Raw genomic sequence first — 15,875 nt, forward strand, 5'->3', positions numbered from 1 at the left:
CCCTAGACCTGGAGTGAGCAAATAATCATAGAACAAGAATTTTAGCAGCCAAATGTGTAAGGGCAGTATAGAAAAACATAGATAAATTAAGGAATCTCCATTTCCAATATACTTTTTAGGAAGACACATTGTGTATGCTCCTTTATAAAAGACACAAAGCTGTGAATCATCTCCTTTTGGGGTGGGGGGTTCCAGCTTTCCTATAAGTCAGATGCATCTAGCTCCTGAAACGGCCACCAAGGTTTTGACCTTTTTAAAAGTTCATTACCTGCTCTATGGAATCAGTGAGTGTCCTGAAGCCAATACCAAGGTTTGTGATACACAGACGCTGTACAGTGATGAGTCCTTACACTGCCAGGTTTATTACGACAACAACAAAATTAAATAAGATGTAGTGACACTTGACGCTTCTGACGCTCTCAGATGCTCCCAAGCCCACGGCTCTCAGTTGGGGCCCCTGCTCTTGGCTCCGACTGCAGCCACATGGCAGACCTCCACGTCCGCCCCCAGCCGGTGCAGCTCATCCAGCCAGATCATCTGCTTCTGCGAAAGACGGTCACTGGGGCCCTTCACTTCCACCAGCTGGGAGACAGAAGGGTCATTCAGGTAAGCTACGGTAGTTTCCACTGACAACTATTTAGATGGCGTATCCTCTATGCTGCTGTACTTACATGTGTATAGCAACTAAACATACACATATGATATTCAATGAGAAAGTTTCCTTTTCTGTAGAAACCAGACAGTTCACAGAGGATTAGGAAATCGATTCGTAATACAGCAGTTGAAAAATAGTTTTAAAGCACACACTGCACTGTTACTCTCCTGCTTAACACGCCTCAAACACTTTGTCAGGTCTGCAATTAAACCCAAACTTCTTGCGATGACCTACAAAACTGTGTAATCTGGCGCCTGCCAACCACACCAAAGGCTTCCTCTCAGTTCGCGAGACAGACAACATCTGCCCAACCAAAGGGTAGACATTCATCACGCTTGCCGTTCCCACCGCCTAGGACACGTCTCCCTGTTCTTCACGTGTCTGACGTCTTCTTCCGTGCTCAGCTTAAATTCATCTCTAAGAAGGGTCCTTCCTATGCACTTCTTCATGGTGTTTATCACAAGATAAAACTGCTCATTACATATCAGCTCCATGAAAGCGTAACTGTGTCAGTTTTGTCCACTGCAGATCACCAAAATTCAAAACAAAGCAATAAAAACTATCCAAAATGAAGTATAGAAAAAAAATTTTTAATGAAGAGAGCATTTCAGCAACCTAAGACTAGTTTAATTAGAGTCCCCAAAGGGAAGAAGACAGAGAAAAATATTTGAAGAAATAATGGCCAAAAATTTTTCAAATTTGATGGAAACTAAACCCAAAGATCCAAGAAGCTCAGTGAACCCCAAGCACAGAACCATAAAGAACACAACACTAAGAAACATCATAACTAAATTGCATAATCAGTGAAAAAATGAATCTCTTAAAAGCAGCCAGAATTTTTAAAAGCCAGAGGGGAAAGACTACTGATTTCTCGTTGAAAACAATACAAGCTAGACAACAGTGGCCCAATATTTTAAGGTACTGAAAAAAAACTCAACAGAATTCTTTGCCCAGAAAAAAATATCTTTCAAAAACAAAGACTTAAAGTCTTCAAATATCAATATATGAAACCTAAATAATTCATTACTAGCAGACCTCCATTTCCAGAAATGTTAAAGGAAGTTCTTCAGTCAAGAAGAGAATGATAGTACATGGAAATCTGGATCTATATAAAGGAATAACAAACATTAGAATTTGTATCTACATGAGTAAATATAAAGACTCAGTCAGCTGTAGAAAGCAAAAATAATGTGCCACAGGGTTTATAACATGTCGAGGTATAATGTATGAACACAGCACAAAGGCTGGGAGAGGAGATATAAAAATATACTGTTGTTATGTGCATAAAAATAGCCTGTTGTTATGTGCATGATAAATGAAGATCCCACGTGCCGTGGAGCAACTAAGCCCGTTCGCCACAACTACTGAGCCTGTGCTCTAGAGCCTGCGAGCCACAACTACTGAGCCCGAGTGCTGCAACTACTGAAGCCTTCACACCTAGAGCCCATGCTCCACAACAAGAGAAGCCACCACAATAAGAAGCCTGCACACTGCAACAAAGAGTAGCCCCCACTCGCCACAACTAGAGAAAGCCTACACGCAGCAATGAAGACCCAATGCAGCCAAAAATAAAATAAACTTATAAGTGCATCCTTTAAAAAAAAAAATAGATGACAGGTTTAAAGCCAAACATGAATAACATGAAATATAAATGTTCCAAATACCCAATTAAAAGGCAGAGGTTGTCAGATTAGATTAAGAAGTAAGACCCAGGTAAATGCTGCCTACAAGAATATATAAGAAACTCAAATATAAAGAAAAAATATGTTAAATGTAAGAGAACAGAAAAAGTATCACATTAAACTAACCAAAAGAAAGCTGGAGTGGCTATATATCAGTTCAACTTCAGAGCAAAGAACCCAGGAATAAAGGAAGGTCATTTCATAATGATAAAGAGTTCATTTCATCAAGACATGACAACCCTAGGTTTATACATCGAATAATATATGAAGCAAACATTGACATAACTGCAAGGGAGAAAGAACCAAATCCACAATTACAGTCAGAGACGTCATATGACACTGATTCATTAAAGAACAGATTAGTTTCTCAGAAAGGACTTGTACCAGAGGTTTTTTTCATCTCAAAACTCAATAATAAGGAAGCCACCAGCCTGTGATGGGCAGCAGGGTGAGGCAAGGGAGGCATCCAGCCTACAACACGTGAGGAAGTGCTCACTCCTGGAGCTTAGAAAACAGCTCCCAACCATCCTGGCCTCCTGGAGCTCACACCTGCAAAATCTCCACCCTTGAGCGTGGACTTGCTGCTAACAGTGGACACAGCAAAAGCAATGGAACTTCACTGCCAAGATCAGCTGCTAAGAGACTGACTTCCGTCTTGCTCACACCCTGGCCCTTCTCACTCACCTGCTCGGATGAAATACGCTGCCATCGGGGGAGCTGCCTGCAGAGAGGCCCACATGCCAGCACCAAGGGCACCTCTGCCAACAGCCACCGAACAACCCCAGCCCTCAGTCCAGCAGCCTTCAAGGGATTCGGCCTTGTCAACCACCATGCTAGAAATGCCTAGATTGTGGCATTAAGTTGATCATTAAAGTCACCACCATGACTTTCCATTCTGGCTCAACTGACCTTAACGTGGTGACTTTGGGAGCTCCACACCACCAGGTCAGGGAGGCCCCCTCGGCAGTGTCGGAAGTCCATGGCCAGGCGCCGGCACACACCACTGAGGATGGGGCCCCCCAGGCAGGACACAAGATCCTGGACACGAAACACAGGGACAGTCAGCCCTCCCCTGGGACGGAGATCCTGAAGCCCCCCCCCAGTGACTGTGAGATGGGGCAGGGACTCCATGTGTCATTCAGCAGAGATGCGTCCAGGAACACCAAGTGCCCTTCTGCTGCTTGTGCTGGGGCTCCAGAGCCAGGGGCTAAAATGCCCCCGGCAAGCTCTGGGGACCACTTCTCCTTGGGTCAGTTACCAAGCTTCTGCCCGGTCGGAAACATCCGGGGAGCAGCTAAGGAAGAGGGAATTTGGGGTAAGCACTCAGGAATGTGACAGTGATGACCCTCAGAGGCCAGCAGTCACAGGACAGGGATGGTGTCCGCCCTCCAGGGGCCACAGGCCAGGCCAAGGGAAGCTGCCAACCAAATGGGCAGAAGGCGTAAGGGAGGCTTGTTCATGCTTGTGATTGTTCCTTCAGTAAGAGGCCTGTGGGCTGGGGTACCACACGTACACACACACACGTACGTGTGTGCGTGCATATATACCCACACACATACACGTGCATGTAGGCATGCGTGTGTGTGTTTTGTTACAGTTGCCAAAAGGACACCTTGCATCAAGGAATCCTGCCTGCAGACCGTCACCTGGGCTTGCTGAAGAGAAGCAAAGCGATCCCAGCTGACAAGGGAGGCCACCCTGCCTTCCTGGGCCTGCCACGCGGCTGCCACCCAGGCCCGCAGGCTCTCCGCGGAGGCACCGTGAATCTGCCGCAGCCGGGTCTCGATGGCCGGTGCTCTGCTGGCGAAGAAGCTGTCCGTGCAGAGGTCCAGCGGGGCCGCCTGTGTGCAGGGAAAATAAGCTCACACTGTGCCTGGGGAGGCCGGAGTCATGAGAAGAGTCAAGATCAAATTTGGGAACTGGCCAATCTGATGAAGTTGACACATTCTTTTTCTCAAAAGACATGTAAAAATTACCTAAGTAATCTGATATAAAAGCAACTTATTACACTGGGTATTTTAGAGTAATAATTTGCAAAAGGAGCTTTTAGGTTAAACTGGTGGAACGCTTAGCCGGCACATGTGACAAAGCATATGAGAGCACCTGGGCCCACCTGGGTGAAGCTGAAGAAACTTACACTAAAAGTTTCAAACGGAATGATTCCAGTAAAGTAGGCTTAAAGTTTAAAACTTAACATACTTACATTTTAAATTGTATGAATCACATTTTAAAATTAAAAGCTATCCTTATGGTGGAATTAGCACCAGGATCCAAAAGAGGGGCAGGTTTCTGATGGCTGCAGAGGCGGGGCACCCAGGCGGGAGTGACTCACGCGCGTGCAGAAGTGTCTGCTGCCTGAAAACGTGCCATGATTACCTGGTAGGCGTTTCTGAAGGCGTCTGGTATCCCGTCCATGAAGATGACATCCCATAGGAGGAGACCGTACAACGTGCTGAAGGTGGACCCTTCCCCGTGAATCCCTGAGACAAAGTCACACACACACAAGAAAAATCCATTTCTTCTGTTTTTTAAAAACCACTACCATATCCTACTGCCTACTCAATTTGAAGAAAATAGCAAATATTTTACATTCAAACGCAAATGCTGTTTTTGTTCCATTCCTAGGTCATTTTTTTACGTTATGTTGCTTATATGCAGAAGCCTTGTTTAAAGGCAAAAAATCTTAGTAATCATGAGAAAATTCAAATGCACATTTTGGAGCTAGAGTGGAAAAACCTAAGGAACACGTTTAAAAATAAAAGCAGATTCCCTCCTCAGGCTCTGGGGGTTCCATTCGGTGGGTTCGGAGGCGGGGGCATCCCCTGAGGGGCTCTGGGGCAGGGGGCCCCTCGGCCTCACTTGGAAAAGCCCTCTGGGAAGGAGTCTGGGCGCCCTGGGAGCCTGTGCCCTCTGACCCCATTCGCCTCCTCCACCCAGTACTCCTCTGCCTCGGCCTGGACACCGTGCCCAGGGTTTCTAAGACTTGGGGTTTTACAGAAAGCTTCCGCGTCAGAGACCAGCTAGTCCAGACGCCTCCTTCACCCCACATCCAGACCACACGATGGGGCGGTGACCTCAGAGGCCAGGCCCAGCCCCAGGCCGTGTGAACGGCAGAGCAGGGTCCGCAGGGCCGGAGCCTCCCAGAGAGAGCCGAGCCCCACATGGCCCCTCAGCACACCTGACGCCTGCGCCCCCTGAACAGGCTGTGGCATCTCTCCGGCCAGTGGGCCCCAGGCATCGCACATGAGGTCAGAGGCAGCACAGGTCCCATCAAGGCCCGCTGGAGGCAGCCCTGGCCCAGGCTGCGCTGTGCGCCCCCTCAGCTGGCCCCTGCCCCGCAGGCCGTCCTCCGCTATCCGCTCGGGCCGCCAGCTGAAGCCTCGCCCTGGAGCCCTGCACCCTGCCGGGCCCGAGGGAGGCAAGCCTGGCTTTCCACCCTGGACAGCAGCATCCCTGAACCCTGAGCCGTCGGCGAGCGTTGGTGCTGTTAAGTTCAATCATTTGAGGAGATCCTTCTGAGGAACTCTGAAAGAAACTTCCCCAGAGGGTCTGAGGTCGCCCTCACACCAAACCTTCTCCAGAGGAAAGACCCACAGCAGGGTTCTGCTCAGGTTCACTGCATCAATCTTAATAAAGGAAAAAAATATTTTATAAAAAAATTGATATTCCAGAATCGGAACTGTCCGTCTGTCTTTCAAGCTCATGGCTAAACTGAAAGCATTCGCTGCGTGCGGCTCACAGCTGGCAGCCGCCTGCCCAGGGCCTGCTCCTCCTCCCTTGACGCCGGGTTACAGGGCTCCCGCCACGCCGCGGGGACCGATCCTGCATTCTGTTCTTTTATTCCTAACCCTCCGGGTCTCCTGTATCTCTGTCCTGACTGGCGTGTGCACTTCGTCCTCAGTAGCATCACCTTCCCGGTAAGCGATACTGACATCACACAGGTTCATCTTAACCATCACCTTGGACACGCAGCAGAGAGAGGCCCGTGTGTTACGAGGTCCCCTCCTGCGGGGTCGTTTTGTGTCCTCACTCATCTGAATGATCACATCACACGCCAGTGAAATGATGTCCTGATTTTCACATACGTGAAGACACCTGAGTGTTCTTCAACCTAGTGACCCTTCAGCACAGACATGGGGGGGCCTGGCCTGGACATGTGGACCGAACCCATGGGCCCCCTGGGAGTAACCACAGGAGCCAAGGTCTGGGGTCTGCTTCCAACATTAGGGGGGACGGCGGATGGAGGAGGGCTGGGTGAAGCAGGGGGCGCGGGGAGCTCGGCACACCCCTCTGCTTTCCCATAAAGGCATGTTCCGCAGCTTCCATGACATTAATAACAAGTTATTTTTTAAAAAAGGCTAAAGCCCCCCCGCCCCAGTCCCTCCAAGGTAACCGCCCAGCCGCCGTCGTCGTCGCCCTGATGGGCAGCTGCAGCTTCCTCTGCGGTTCCCTCACGGTTTTTATGTTACTTTTCTATTCAGTACATTCACTGAGGACAGAGACTGACCAGTTCCTTTTACCAATTATAAGGCAAATTCTCACGGTCTTTTCTTTAGTCTGGCCTTAGACAAAGCACTGAATTTGCAGCTCCTTCTCCAAGGCCAAAATGGAAGAAAGCAAAGGGAAGAGGGCTCACGGGGACACACAGAAGCCGAGCCACCTCCAGTGGACGGGAGGGACGAGCACACGATCTTAACACAGCTCTGTGCTGCTCTCAGGTGAGCAGGCCCGCGGGTGACGACCCTGAGGACCCGGCGCGGGCCCCACACGCGTGGGCACCCGGTGCGGGCCCTCCACTGTGTCTGGACACCGGTGCCTGGGCTGCTGACAGCACACAGGCCGTCACACACGAGTCACCACACGTCTTACTCAGGTGTTTCTCAAATGGCCAGGCCCAGCTCCCGAACGTGGACCCCTTGCCCTTGGCGTCTCCTGGCTGAGACCCGCATGCCGGGGACGTCCCCAGGATGGCCCCGGGGGCTGGGAGGGGGGCTGGGGGCTGCTCCCAGCTCTCAGAGGGGACAAAGGACACACAGGCTTGGGAGGAAGCGAGGGACAGGATCCAGGTCCGGGCCCGTCCTGGCTGGCCGGCCGCATCCCCTCCCCGGCCAGGGAGGCTTATCACCTCCCAGAGGTTCCAGTGCTTCTGCCAGCTGCGGGGTCTCTCCCTCTGGCGCCTTCATCCCCGAGCAGCAGAGATGCCGGGTGCCCTCTCCAGCCCTCCTCCCCTCCCCTCGATGGCCAGTGGGAGTCCTCAGCTCCCAGTTCCTGGAACCAGGCAGAATTAATTCCCACTTGGGCTCTACACAGTTCAGAAAACGGCTTCTGAGTGAAACCCACAAAGTCTGAACAAAGAGGATGCCAAGCAGCCCAGAAAGAAGAGAACCAGGGGCACCTGGTCCTGGTCCCTCTGCACATCTGGCCTGAGACACAGAGAGCATCTCATCAGCGGCTCAAAGAGCAAAGTCCCGCTCACCCCTGAGGGGCCGCAGACCACCTGCCTTGCAGCCGTACACGCCCTTGCACACCCACACACACACACACCCCCACCACACACACACAGCAGCCCGGTTCAGCGGGAACCAGCGGTGTTTCTCTCTTGCGAGGTCACGTCCATCATTTCACTCTGAGGCCTCAGCCCCCAGGAGACGCAGCAGAGCGGGCGCGGCTGGAGGGGCGGGTGATCGCACACGTCTCTTGGGAAGGAAGATGGGAAAAGCTCCAATTCTTACTGACATTTGCTCTCCTCCCTCACCTGGGCTAGAGAGCTCATTTTACAAGGAATCTGACCCACAACTCTTCCAACCACGTCTCTGGTCCCAGGCGTGACGTCCTGTCAGGGCTCGGCCCTCCATCCTCTTCACTCCACCCACTCCCCCAGACTGCCGGGTACTCTTAGAAGCAGCCTGGCCCCGGCTGCCCTCCTCTGACCGGCTGGCTATCGGCAGAATCTCGTGGTCCTCTGCCCCGTCCTGTCCCCCTGCCTGACACAAGCTCTGAGGGTAACCCGGCCTCCCTTGCTCCTCGCGTCCCCCCAGAAGGCGCCGCCCTCACGGGTGGCAGGTGCGGACACTGGCTGTGGGGCGGGACACCACCCACTGTGGCCACACAGCCCCAGCGTTACCCTGGTCGAAGCCACAGCGTCTGTAATGGGCCAGCGCCAGCTCCTCCACAGAGCACAGGACGGTGGCAGGGGCGGTCCCCCCAGCCTCCAGCACGAAGACAGACTTGCCCGGCCCAGACTGCGGGCAGAGCCGGCCCGTGACGGTCACCTGCGGGGGGGGGGAAGGGGAGGAACACCATTAGCTTTCCTCCTGCTCCAGCCCTGCACACCCGGCTCTGCTACCCCAAGGACACACTGTCCTCCGCCCCCGAAAGGCCACCCATCCTCAGCGCGGTGCCAGGCCATGTGACCCGCACCTTGGTGCCCATGAGGACGCAGGTCACAGCCTGGCCCTCTGCTCTCTGGGGCCCTGACCAGGCAGGGGGACCTGGAAAGGCTGTGAGCTGCTGACTCAGGAGTTTACAGAGTCACAGCCCCTGCCGGCCCAGCCTCCCAACGCCCAGGTGAGGACGGGGGCGAGGCCAGGTCGCTGCCCACAGCAAGCCAGAGGGTCTTTGGAGTCGACAAGAAACACGCGCTGAAAACCTCTCTAAGGCTGTGTTCAGGAATAAAAACAAGAATTCATCCCAAGTGCCCCAAGAATATTTACTTACATGTTTGACGTCACCCACAGTGACTTCTGGGAGCTGACGGAAGAGGTGCGCGTACTTCTGGCAGCTGGGAGAGGCCCGCAGGCGCACGGCCCTCTGATACAGCGAGAGGCGGTGGCCTGTCCGCACGTCCGGATCCGCCAGCCCTGCTGTGATGCACTTGATGGCCTAGCAAAGAGCACGGTGCCTGTCAGCGTCCTGAAGTCCCCGTGCAGCATCCCCTCGTTTCACGTGACGGGAAACCCCACTGTTAATTAATCATTCATTTTGCTAATTAGTGGTGGGCAAAGCAGCCCTTCCAGAGACAAGGACATTCCCTTAGGTCCCATGCCGAGCACAGAAGCAGCACAGACCCCGATGCAAATGTCTGGGGCACAAGCAGCCGTGCTCCAGACACTATGTCCTGGTCACACGTGTGGACACAGCCTATCTCAGCTGCCACACCCTCAGGAGATGGAGGAGGCTGGGGAGAGGGACCTGGTCCGGGATGCGCTCGGGGCACCACCCAGGGGCTCGGTATGCAGAGCAGGCACCTCTAGGGCAGAAGCCCGGCCGTCTGACCACCTCCCAGTCCCAGGGAGCCTCATTTATAGGGAGAAGAATCTTAGGTTTGAAGGGGTTATGCATTTTCTAAGGTTATTCAGGGCTGGACAAATAAACAAAAATACTGAAAACTACATGGGATACTACTTCACACCCACTAGGATGACTGTACTCAGAAAAATGGACAATAAAAAGTGTCGGCGGGGATGTGGGAGAAATTGGAGCCCTCGTGCTTTGCTGGCAACAATGGAAAAACGATCCAAATACTGTGAAAAACGGTTCGGCAGTTCCTCACAAAGTGATACACGGAATTACCACGTGACCCAGCAACCTCACGTCCAGGTACACGCCCACCACGACTGAAAGCAGAGTTTCAAACAGATATTTGTACACAGTAGTGCTATTCACAACAGCCAAACAGTGGGAACAACCCAAGTGTCCATCTACAGATGGGATCAACACAACGTGGTCCGTTTACACAATGGAGTATTATTCAGCCTTGAAAGGCAAGGACACTGACACCTGCTACAACATGGATGAGCCTTGAGGACGTTATGCTACTGAAATAAGCCAGGCACAAAAGGACAAAGATTCCATGATTCCACTTCAGAACAGGCAGATTCCTAGAGACAGAAGCAGACTAGAGGTAACCAGGAACCGGGGCAGGAGGGAACAGGAGTAACTGTTTCACAGGAGCAGAGTTTCTGTTTGGAGGATGAAAAGTTTGGGGAACAGACAGTGATGATGTTTGAACAACACGGTTTTGAACTGCTCGGGTCCACATATGCACAGATTTCTTCCAGTAAAGACTGCAGCACTGCACGGTCCACAGTTGGTTGGATCTGCAGACACAGGACCTCAGAAATGGAGGGCCAACTACAAAGTTATCCGTGGATTTCTGACTGTGCGGGGGCAGGGGGGCTCGGCGCCCCGATCCCCGAGTTGTTCAAGGATCAGCTGTATAATTAACGCCACTGAACTGTATACCTAGAGATGGTTAAACTGCAAGTTTTCTTTGTTATATATATTTACTACAATAAAAGAATAAAAAGTTTTTAAAAAGCCCTGAAAATCAGTGAAGATCAGGCCATCAGAGCCGGGTGGTGCAGAGGAATCAAGCAGAGAACGAGGCGGGGCTGCCACCAGCTCTGTAGCCCCGTGGGAGCCGCGCTGGCCGCAGGGAGGGGCGGCCTCGGGCTCAGCCTGGCCTGGCCGGCTGGCTGCTGGGCACCTGCAGGCACGAGCCTCTGCTGGGCTGGCAGGTGCCCTCCCTGGAGACTGATGTAGAGAAGGGAAGGAACGGTGACAAAGTAACAGGGGTTATGAGCATGGCCGGGAAGATTCTTGGGAAAAGGCAAAAAGGAACCAGGGTTTTCCATCTGTCTCAAAGATAACCTCGGAGTATGAGTGAACGCTCCTATCAGCAGACCCGAGCAAGGGGAAAGTCTATCAACTCTTTGGAACCTTTATTTCAATGAAAGAGACAGGCAGCGCGCACACACCCTCTGTCCACGCTGGGTGAGGGGCCACCAGAGGCCTCTCTTGCCCTGTCAGCCTGAGTCAGCGCCAGGCGGGGGCACCACACCCGCCTCCGGGAGAGGAAACAGCTCTCCCGGCTGGAAGCACTTGAGGTAACAAGGCACCTTTTCAGGTTAAGGCAGTAAAAATAGTATGTCATCGTCCACCACCGTGGTCAAATTTTCCAGCTCTCCATCATCCTGATTCACTTGACCTGCCCCTGGAGAAACAAAAGCTCCCAGAGCCGTAGTGCCTCTGCTCAATGCAAACACGAGGTTGGCAGGGACAGGGGATCGCAGGTGGCCACACAGAGGGCCACTGTCGCCACCTCGGGAGGCCCCGCCCTGCTGGCTGCAGCAGCTGACAGCCAACGCTGTCCTCGGACTCACAAGGTCCCCGCCACAGAGAAGGCAGAGCCTGGAAGGGAAGGCGCCCGCCCTGCTGAGTCAGACACCACGTCGCACGGTGGGAGGAACGCCTTCCATCCATCTTTCTCCCAGGAGGCCCCGGGCAACGAGTGAATACAACCACCATTTCCAAAACTACCATTTCCAAAACTGTGTGGAGGCGGACACATCTAACCCTCCAGCTCCCTCCACCCCTAGAACTTCATCCCTGAATCCCGACACGATCCTGCGGCCGACACACCCACCAACCCCACTGTCACCCCCATATTCGCGCCCCTGCTACTTCTTCTGGGGTTGGAAGAACACAGACAAAGAAGGATGTTTAAGAAATCAACGTTCTAAATCAACCATAGTCCAATATAAAATAAAAATTAAAAAAAAAAGAAACCAGGGGCTTCCCTGGTGGCACAGTGGTTAAGAATCCGCCTGCTGGTAGGTTCTCCCTGGTCTATCAGGAAATCGGCCGGCTGTATTTGCAGTGCCCCTCGCTAACTCTGCTCTTTGTTCTCAATAAACTCACTCTCATCTAAAAAAAAAAAAAAAGAATCCGCCTGCCAATGCAGGGGACACAGGTTCGAGCCCTGGTCTGGGAAGATCCCTCATGCCGTGGAGCAACTAAGCCCATGTGCCACAACTACACTGCACTCTAGAGCTCACGAGCCACAGCTACTGAGCCCACGCGCCACAGCTACTGAGTCCACGCGCCTCGAGCCTGTGCTCTGCAACAAGAGAAGCCACTGCAACGAGAAGCCCACGCACCACAAGGAAGAGCGGCCCCCGCTCACCATAACTAGAGAAAGCCCACGCATAGCAACAAAGACCCAACACAGCCAAAAATTTAAAAATTAATTAATTAAAAAAAAAAGAAACCGATGTTCTAAATCAACCGTAGCCCAGTATAAAATAAAAGTTAAGAAAAAGGAAATCAACGTTCTAATTACATTTAGATTTTTAAGGTATTAACAGTTTGCTATATTTTTAAATGTATGCCAAACTGAACAAAGGCTGGGCGGCTCCGCAGCTGAGTACCGGCTCCAGGCGCTTCAGGTGCTGGTGCAAGTTGAGAGCCAGCCGGTCCCACCACCGGCCTCTGCTGTCAGGACAGTACACTTTCTGGGACAAAAGGTTTTCAAGCTCCTTGACGGCTTCCTGTGGCAACAACAAGGGATGCGCATTAGACACCTACACACCAAGCGTCTGCCATTATACTGAGTAGTCAGGAAAATTGTCAAAGTATATCTATACAGCATTCCTCTCCATTCTAAAGTAAGGCTCAGGACGCGGACTGCCAAGTGGGGCCCCGGGACGTCCCTCGGGAGTGGCCTGAGCTCCGGAGGCGCCCCATGCTTCTCAGCAGGCCCCCCACCAGCTTGTGCAGCTCGGCACTCTCTGCAAACCAGGTCGGCAGCACAGGCCAGACACGGTCAGACTCTGGGCAGGAGCAGTGGCTGGGCTGCAGGCCCATGTGCATCTGGGAACCCAGTCGGTCACAGGGCCGAGGCTGTGATGGGCAGGGGTCAGGACAGGAACAAGGGGGTCTTCACCCAAACACCCCACCTCAACAGGGGGACTTTCTGGTCTAGGTTTACTGGTCACGCTTCATGTTCATCTTTGGTGGTTCCCGGATCTCTTTGAAGGATCTAACGCATCTCCCGAGAAAAACGCACAAACCCCACAGACACACTCGCAGATTCCCCGAAGCCAACCCCACAGGGCCTCTGGGGCGGGTCCACAGACCCCTCGTGGGGGACCCACTGGCCCAGCCCTAGCACATTCTCTTTGTAAAACACCATGTTTCAATTACACAAGTGTCAACACAACAGAAGCTAACTCCAGCAATCTCACAACGTTTAATACGAGGAGGGATACAACTGAACTTCTCATTCGTGATTATAAATTATTTCCAGACCGTCCACTACTGCTGCCAGGGAAACACAAGCAGAGGTGAGGTTTCTGCCTCAGGGGTTTGGGGAGACCCTCCCTGTCACACAGGCTGCAGAGACCATCAGCGGCTCCCTGCGGAGCTCTGACCGTCACCTGGCCATCCTGGCGCACAGGCGTCAGCTCACAGCTGGCGGAACAGCAGGTCGCCCTCGGCCGTCTTCCTACCGACCAGGAGATGGCAGGTGCCCACGGGAAGCAGGCCCTCGTCGCATCGCCGTGTGCTGACCAAGTACTTGGGAGAAGTCAAGAGCCAGCCCCCTCGCTAAGAGCCGGGGGCGGGGGCTTGTGCACTCACCTGGTACATGTGAAGTCTCTGCAGTATTTCAACGGTTCGGGACAAAATCCTCGTATAAACCCAACCAACGGTAAAACACCGGAGAAAGAGTGGCAATTTCTCATGGTATCTAGAACAAAGACGTACGCCAGCAGTTTAGCGCTTTGTTTATGTGTTGTAAGACAATCACAAGAAGTGACAGAGCAGACTGAATTCCTACCTTTTAAGAAGATATATTCGGAACACTGCCTGTCGTGGGCAGTTTTCTACACCACAAATCTACGCTCTCACAGCCACCCTTCCGAGGTCCCCCAGAAAGCGGTGTGAAATGAGGGCTGGAGGTCAGCAAACGCCCGCCCTCGGGCCAGACACAGGGCTCCCACCTGATTTTATACAAACCCAGCGTATATATACAAACCAAACGTGATTTCCACGTTTCTAAATGGTTAAAATAAGTCAAAAGGAGAAAAATAGTCTGTGGCCTGTGAAAATTACATGAAACTCACATTTCGGTGTCTGCAAACACACCTGCATTGGGACAGCCCCGCCCACTCGCTGGGAGGGAGGTGGGGCACGCTCACAGCAGGACAGCAGAGGCCAGTGAGCATGTGGCTGGCAGAGCCTGACCACTGCCTAGCTGGCCCTCCACGGAAGAGGCTACCAACCTCTGTCCGACAGGAACCCAAGTTCCTTAGTTGTTCTAAGCAGTTAGAACAACTCGGCTAGACAGTAAACTTTGACAGGGACCCGAGAACCACTTCACCTCAGGGACGGGTGGCCTTTCAGTCCGTCCCAAGCCTGCTTTGCACACCGAGCGAGCTCCCTGGCTTCCTCCCAGGCCCCGCTGGCCATCGCGGTGGAGATGTCGTTCAGCATGTGCGCGGCCGTTGCATACCTGCAGGAGGCGGGGGGGGCCGGGCCATCCAAGCTTCAGGGGTGAACGAGCACTGACACACAAAATTCCACATCCTGTCCACCACGTCTAACTCTGCTTTTGAAAATACGAGCGTTACATTTTACCTCAGTAATAATTTGATGTATTACCCGACGGGAGTGGCCTAGAAAAACTCAGACAGGCTACCCAACCGGAAAGATGAAAACACTCACACCGCACTAGTACATAACACATCCCGTTATATGCATGTAATACTGACCCGCGCTTCCTTTCTGACTTTTGATGCTCGTTCATTCAGCAATCTGGCAACCTTGTAAACAGGTAACTGACTTCAGAATTACACACAAGCGTAGGTTTGGTCATTTAATCATTGAGCCAGAGGCAGACAGAGGGATGCTGCCCGAGCTAAGAGAACTATTGGGGATTTTCAAAAATAACTTCAGGGACAGTCTTTGGGAGACGGCCATGCTGAAGTGTTATGAACACACTTCAGTGAAGAAAGACAACTTGCCAGTGCACCTGAGACATTCGCCCAATCAGTTCTCTAACACTTCGAGGGCACAGTCATTGTGTTCTGGACTCACACTTAAAAGAAAAAGCACGCACGAGCAATATGTGCAAATACTATCACATAAGAGTAAAAGACAGATGTAGAACTGAATCACTTTGCTGTACAGCAAAAATTAACATTGTAAGTCAACTATACTGGAATAAAATAACTTTTTTTAAAAAAAGAGTAAAAGAAATGGCCTCTAAATATAAAAATTTGCTCATGAACGCTTCGATCTAACTCTCTTTTTTTTTTGTTGTTTTTTTTTTGTTGTTTTTACGATACGCGGGCCTCTCACTGTTGTGGCCTCTCCTATTGCGGAGCACAGGCTCCAGACGCGCAGGCTCAGCAGCCATGGCTCACGGGCCCTAGCTGCTCCGCGTCATGTGGGATCTTCCCGGACTGGGGTACGAACCCGTGTCCCCTGCATCGGCAGGCAGACTCTCAACCACTGCGCCACCAGGGAAGCCCGATCTAACTCTCTTATAACGTGCAACTGGACAATTCTAAGGTCGATAAGGAAAGAGAAACAGGGAGAGGGTGCCCGGAGGTTGGCCCACCCGGCAGGAGTGCCCTCCCGCCCACCTGAACCAAGCCCCCTCTTCACGAGCCCATTGAGCCCAGCGCCAGCCCCACGGTGCCGCCATCGCCGCCTGCACGGTCACCAGCCCTCCCTCCCGTCTCCCAAACCTC

The 15,875-nt window shown here is 52.4% G+C and overlaps 1 protein-coding gene across 2 annotated transcripts in view; it reads right to left on the reverse strand.

The window, feature by feature from the left end:
• Positions 1-339: 339 nt before the first annotated feature.
• FAN1 (FANCD2 and FANCI associated nuclease 1) overlaps positions 340-15,875 on the reverse strand; it is a 28,463-nt gene continuing 12,927 nt past the window's right edge. For both annotated transcript variants that reach the window (XM_082647434.1, XM_082647435.1), the window contains exons 6-14: positions 14,501-14,632; positions 13,759-13,867; positions 12,549-12,668; positions 9,055-9,219; positions 8,462-8,609; positions 4,714-4,817; positions 3,984-4,178; positions 3,247-3,375; positions 340-582 (exon numbers count right to left, since the gene is read on the reverse strand). In XM_082647434.1, coding sequence (XP_082503560.1) covers positions 445-582; positions 3,247-3,375; positions 3,984-4,178; positions 4,714-4,817; positions 8,462-8,609; positions 9,055-9,219; positions 12,549-12,668; positions 13,759-13,867; positions 14,501-14,632 — 1,240 coding nt within the window. In that variant the 3' untranslated portion in view covers positions 340-444. The remainder of the gene's footprint in view (positions 583-3,246; positions 3,376-3,983; positions 4,179-4,713; positions 4,818-8,461; positions 8,610-9,054; positions 9,220-12,548; positions 12,669-13,758; positions 13,868-14,500; positions 14,633-15,875) is intronic.

Source organism: Grampus griseus (assembly GCF_964374135.1).
Source record: "Grampus griseus genome assembly, chromosome: 2".
In the NCBI taxonomy this organism is placed as follows: Eukaryota; Metazoa; Chordata; class Mammalia; order Artiodactyla; family Delphinidae; genus Grampus; species Grampus griseus.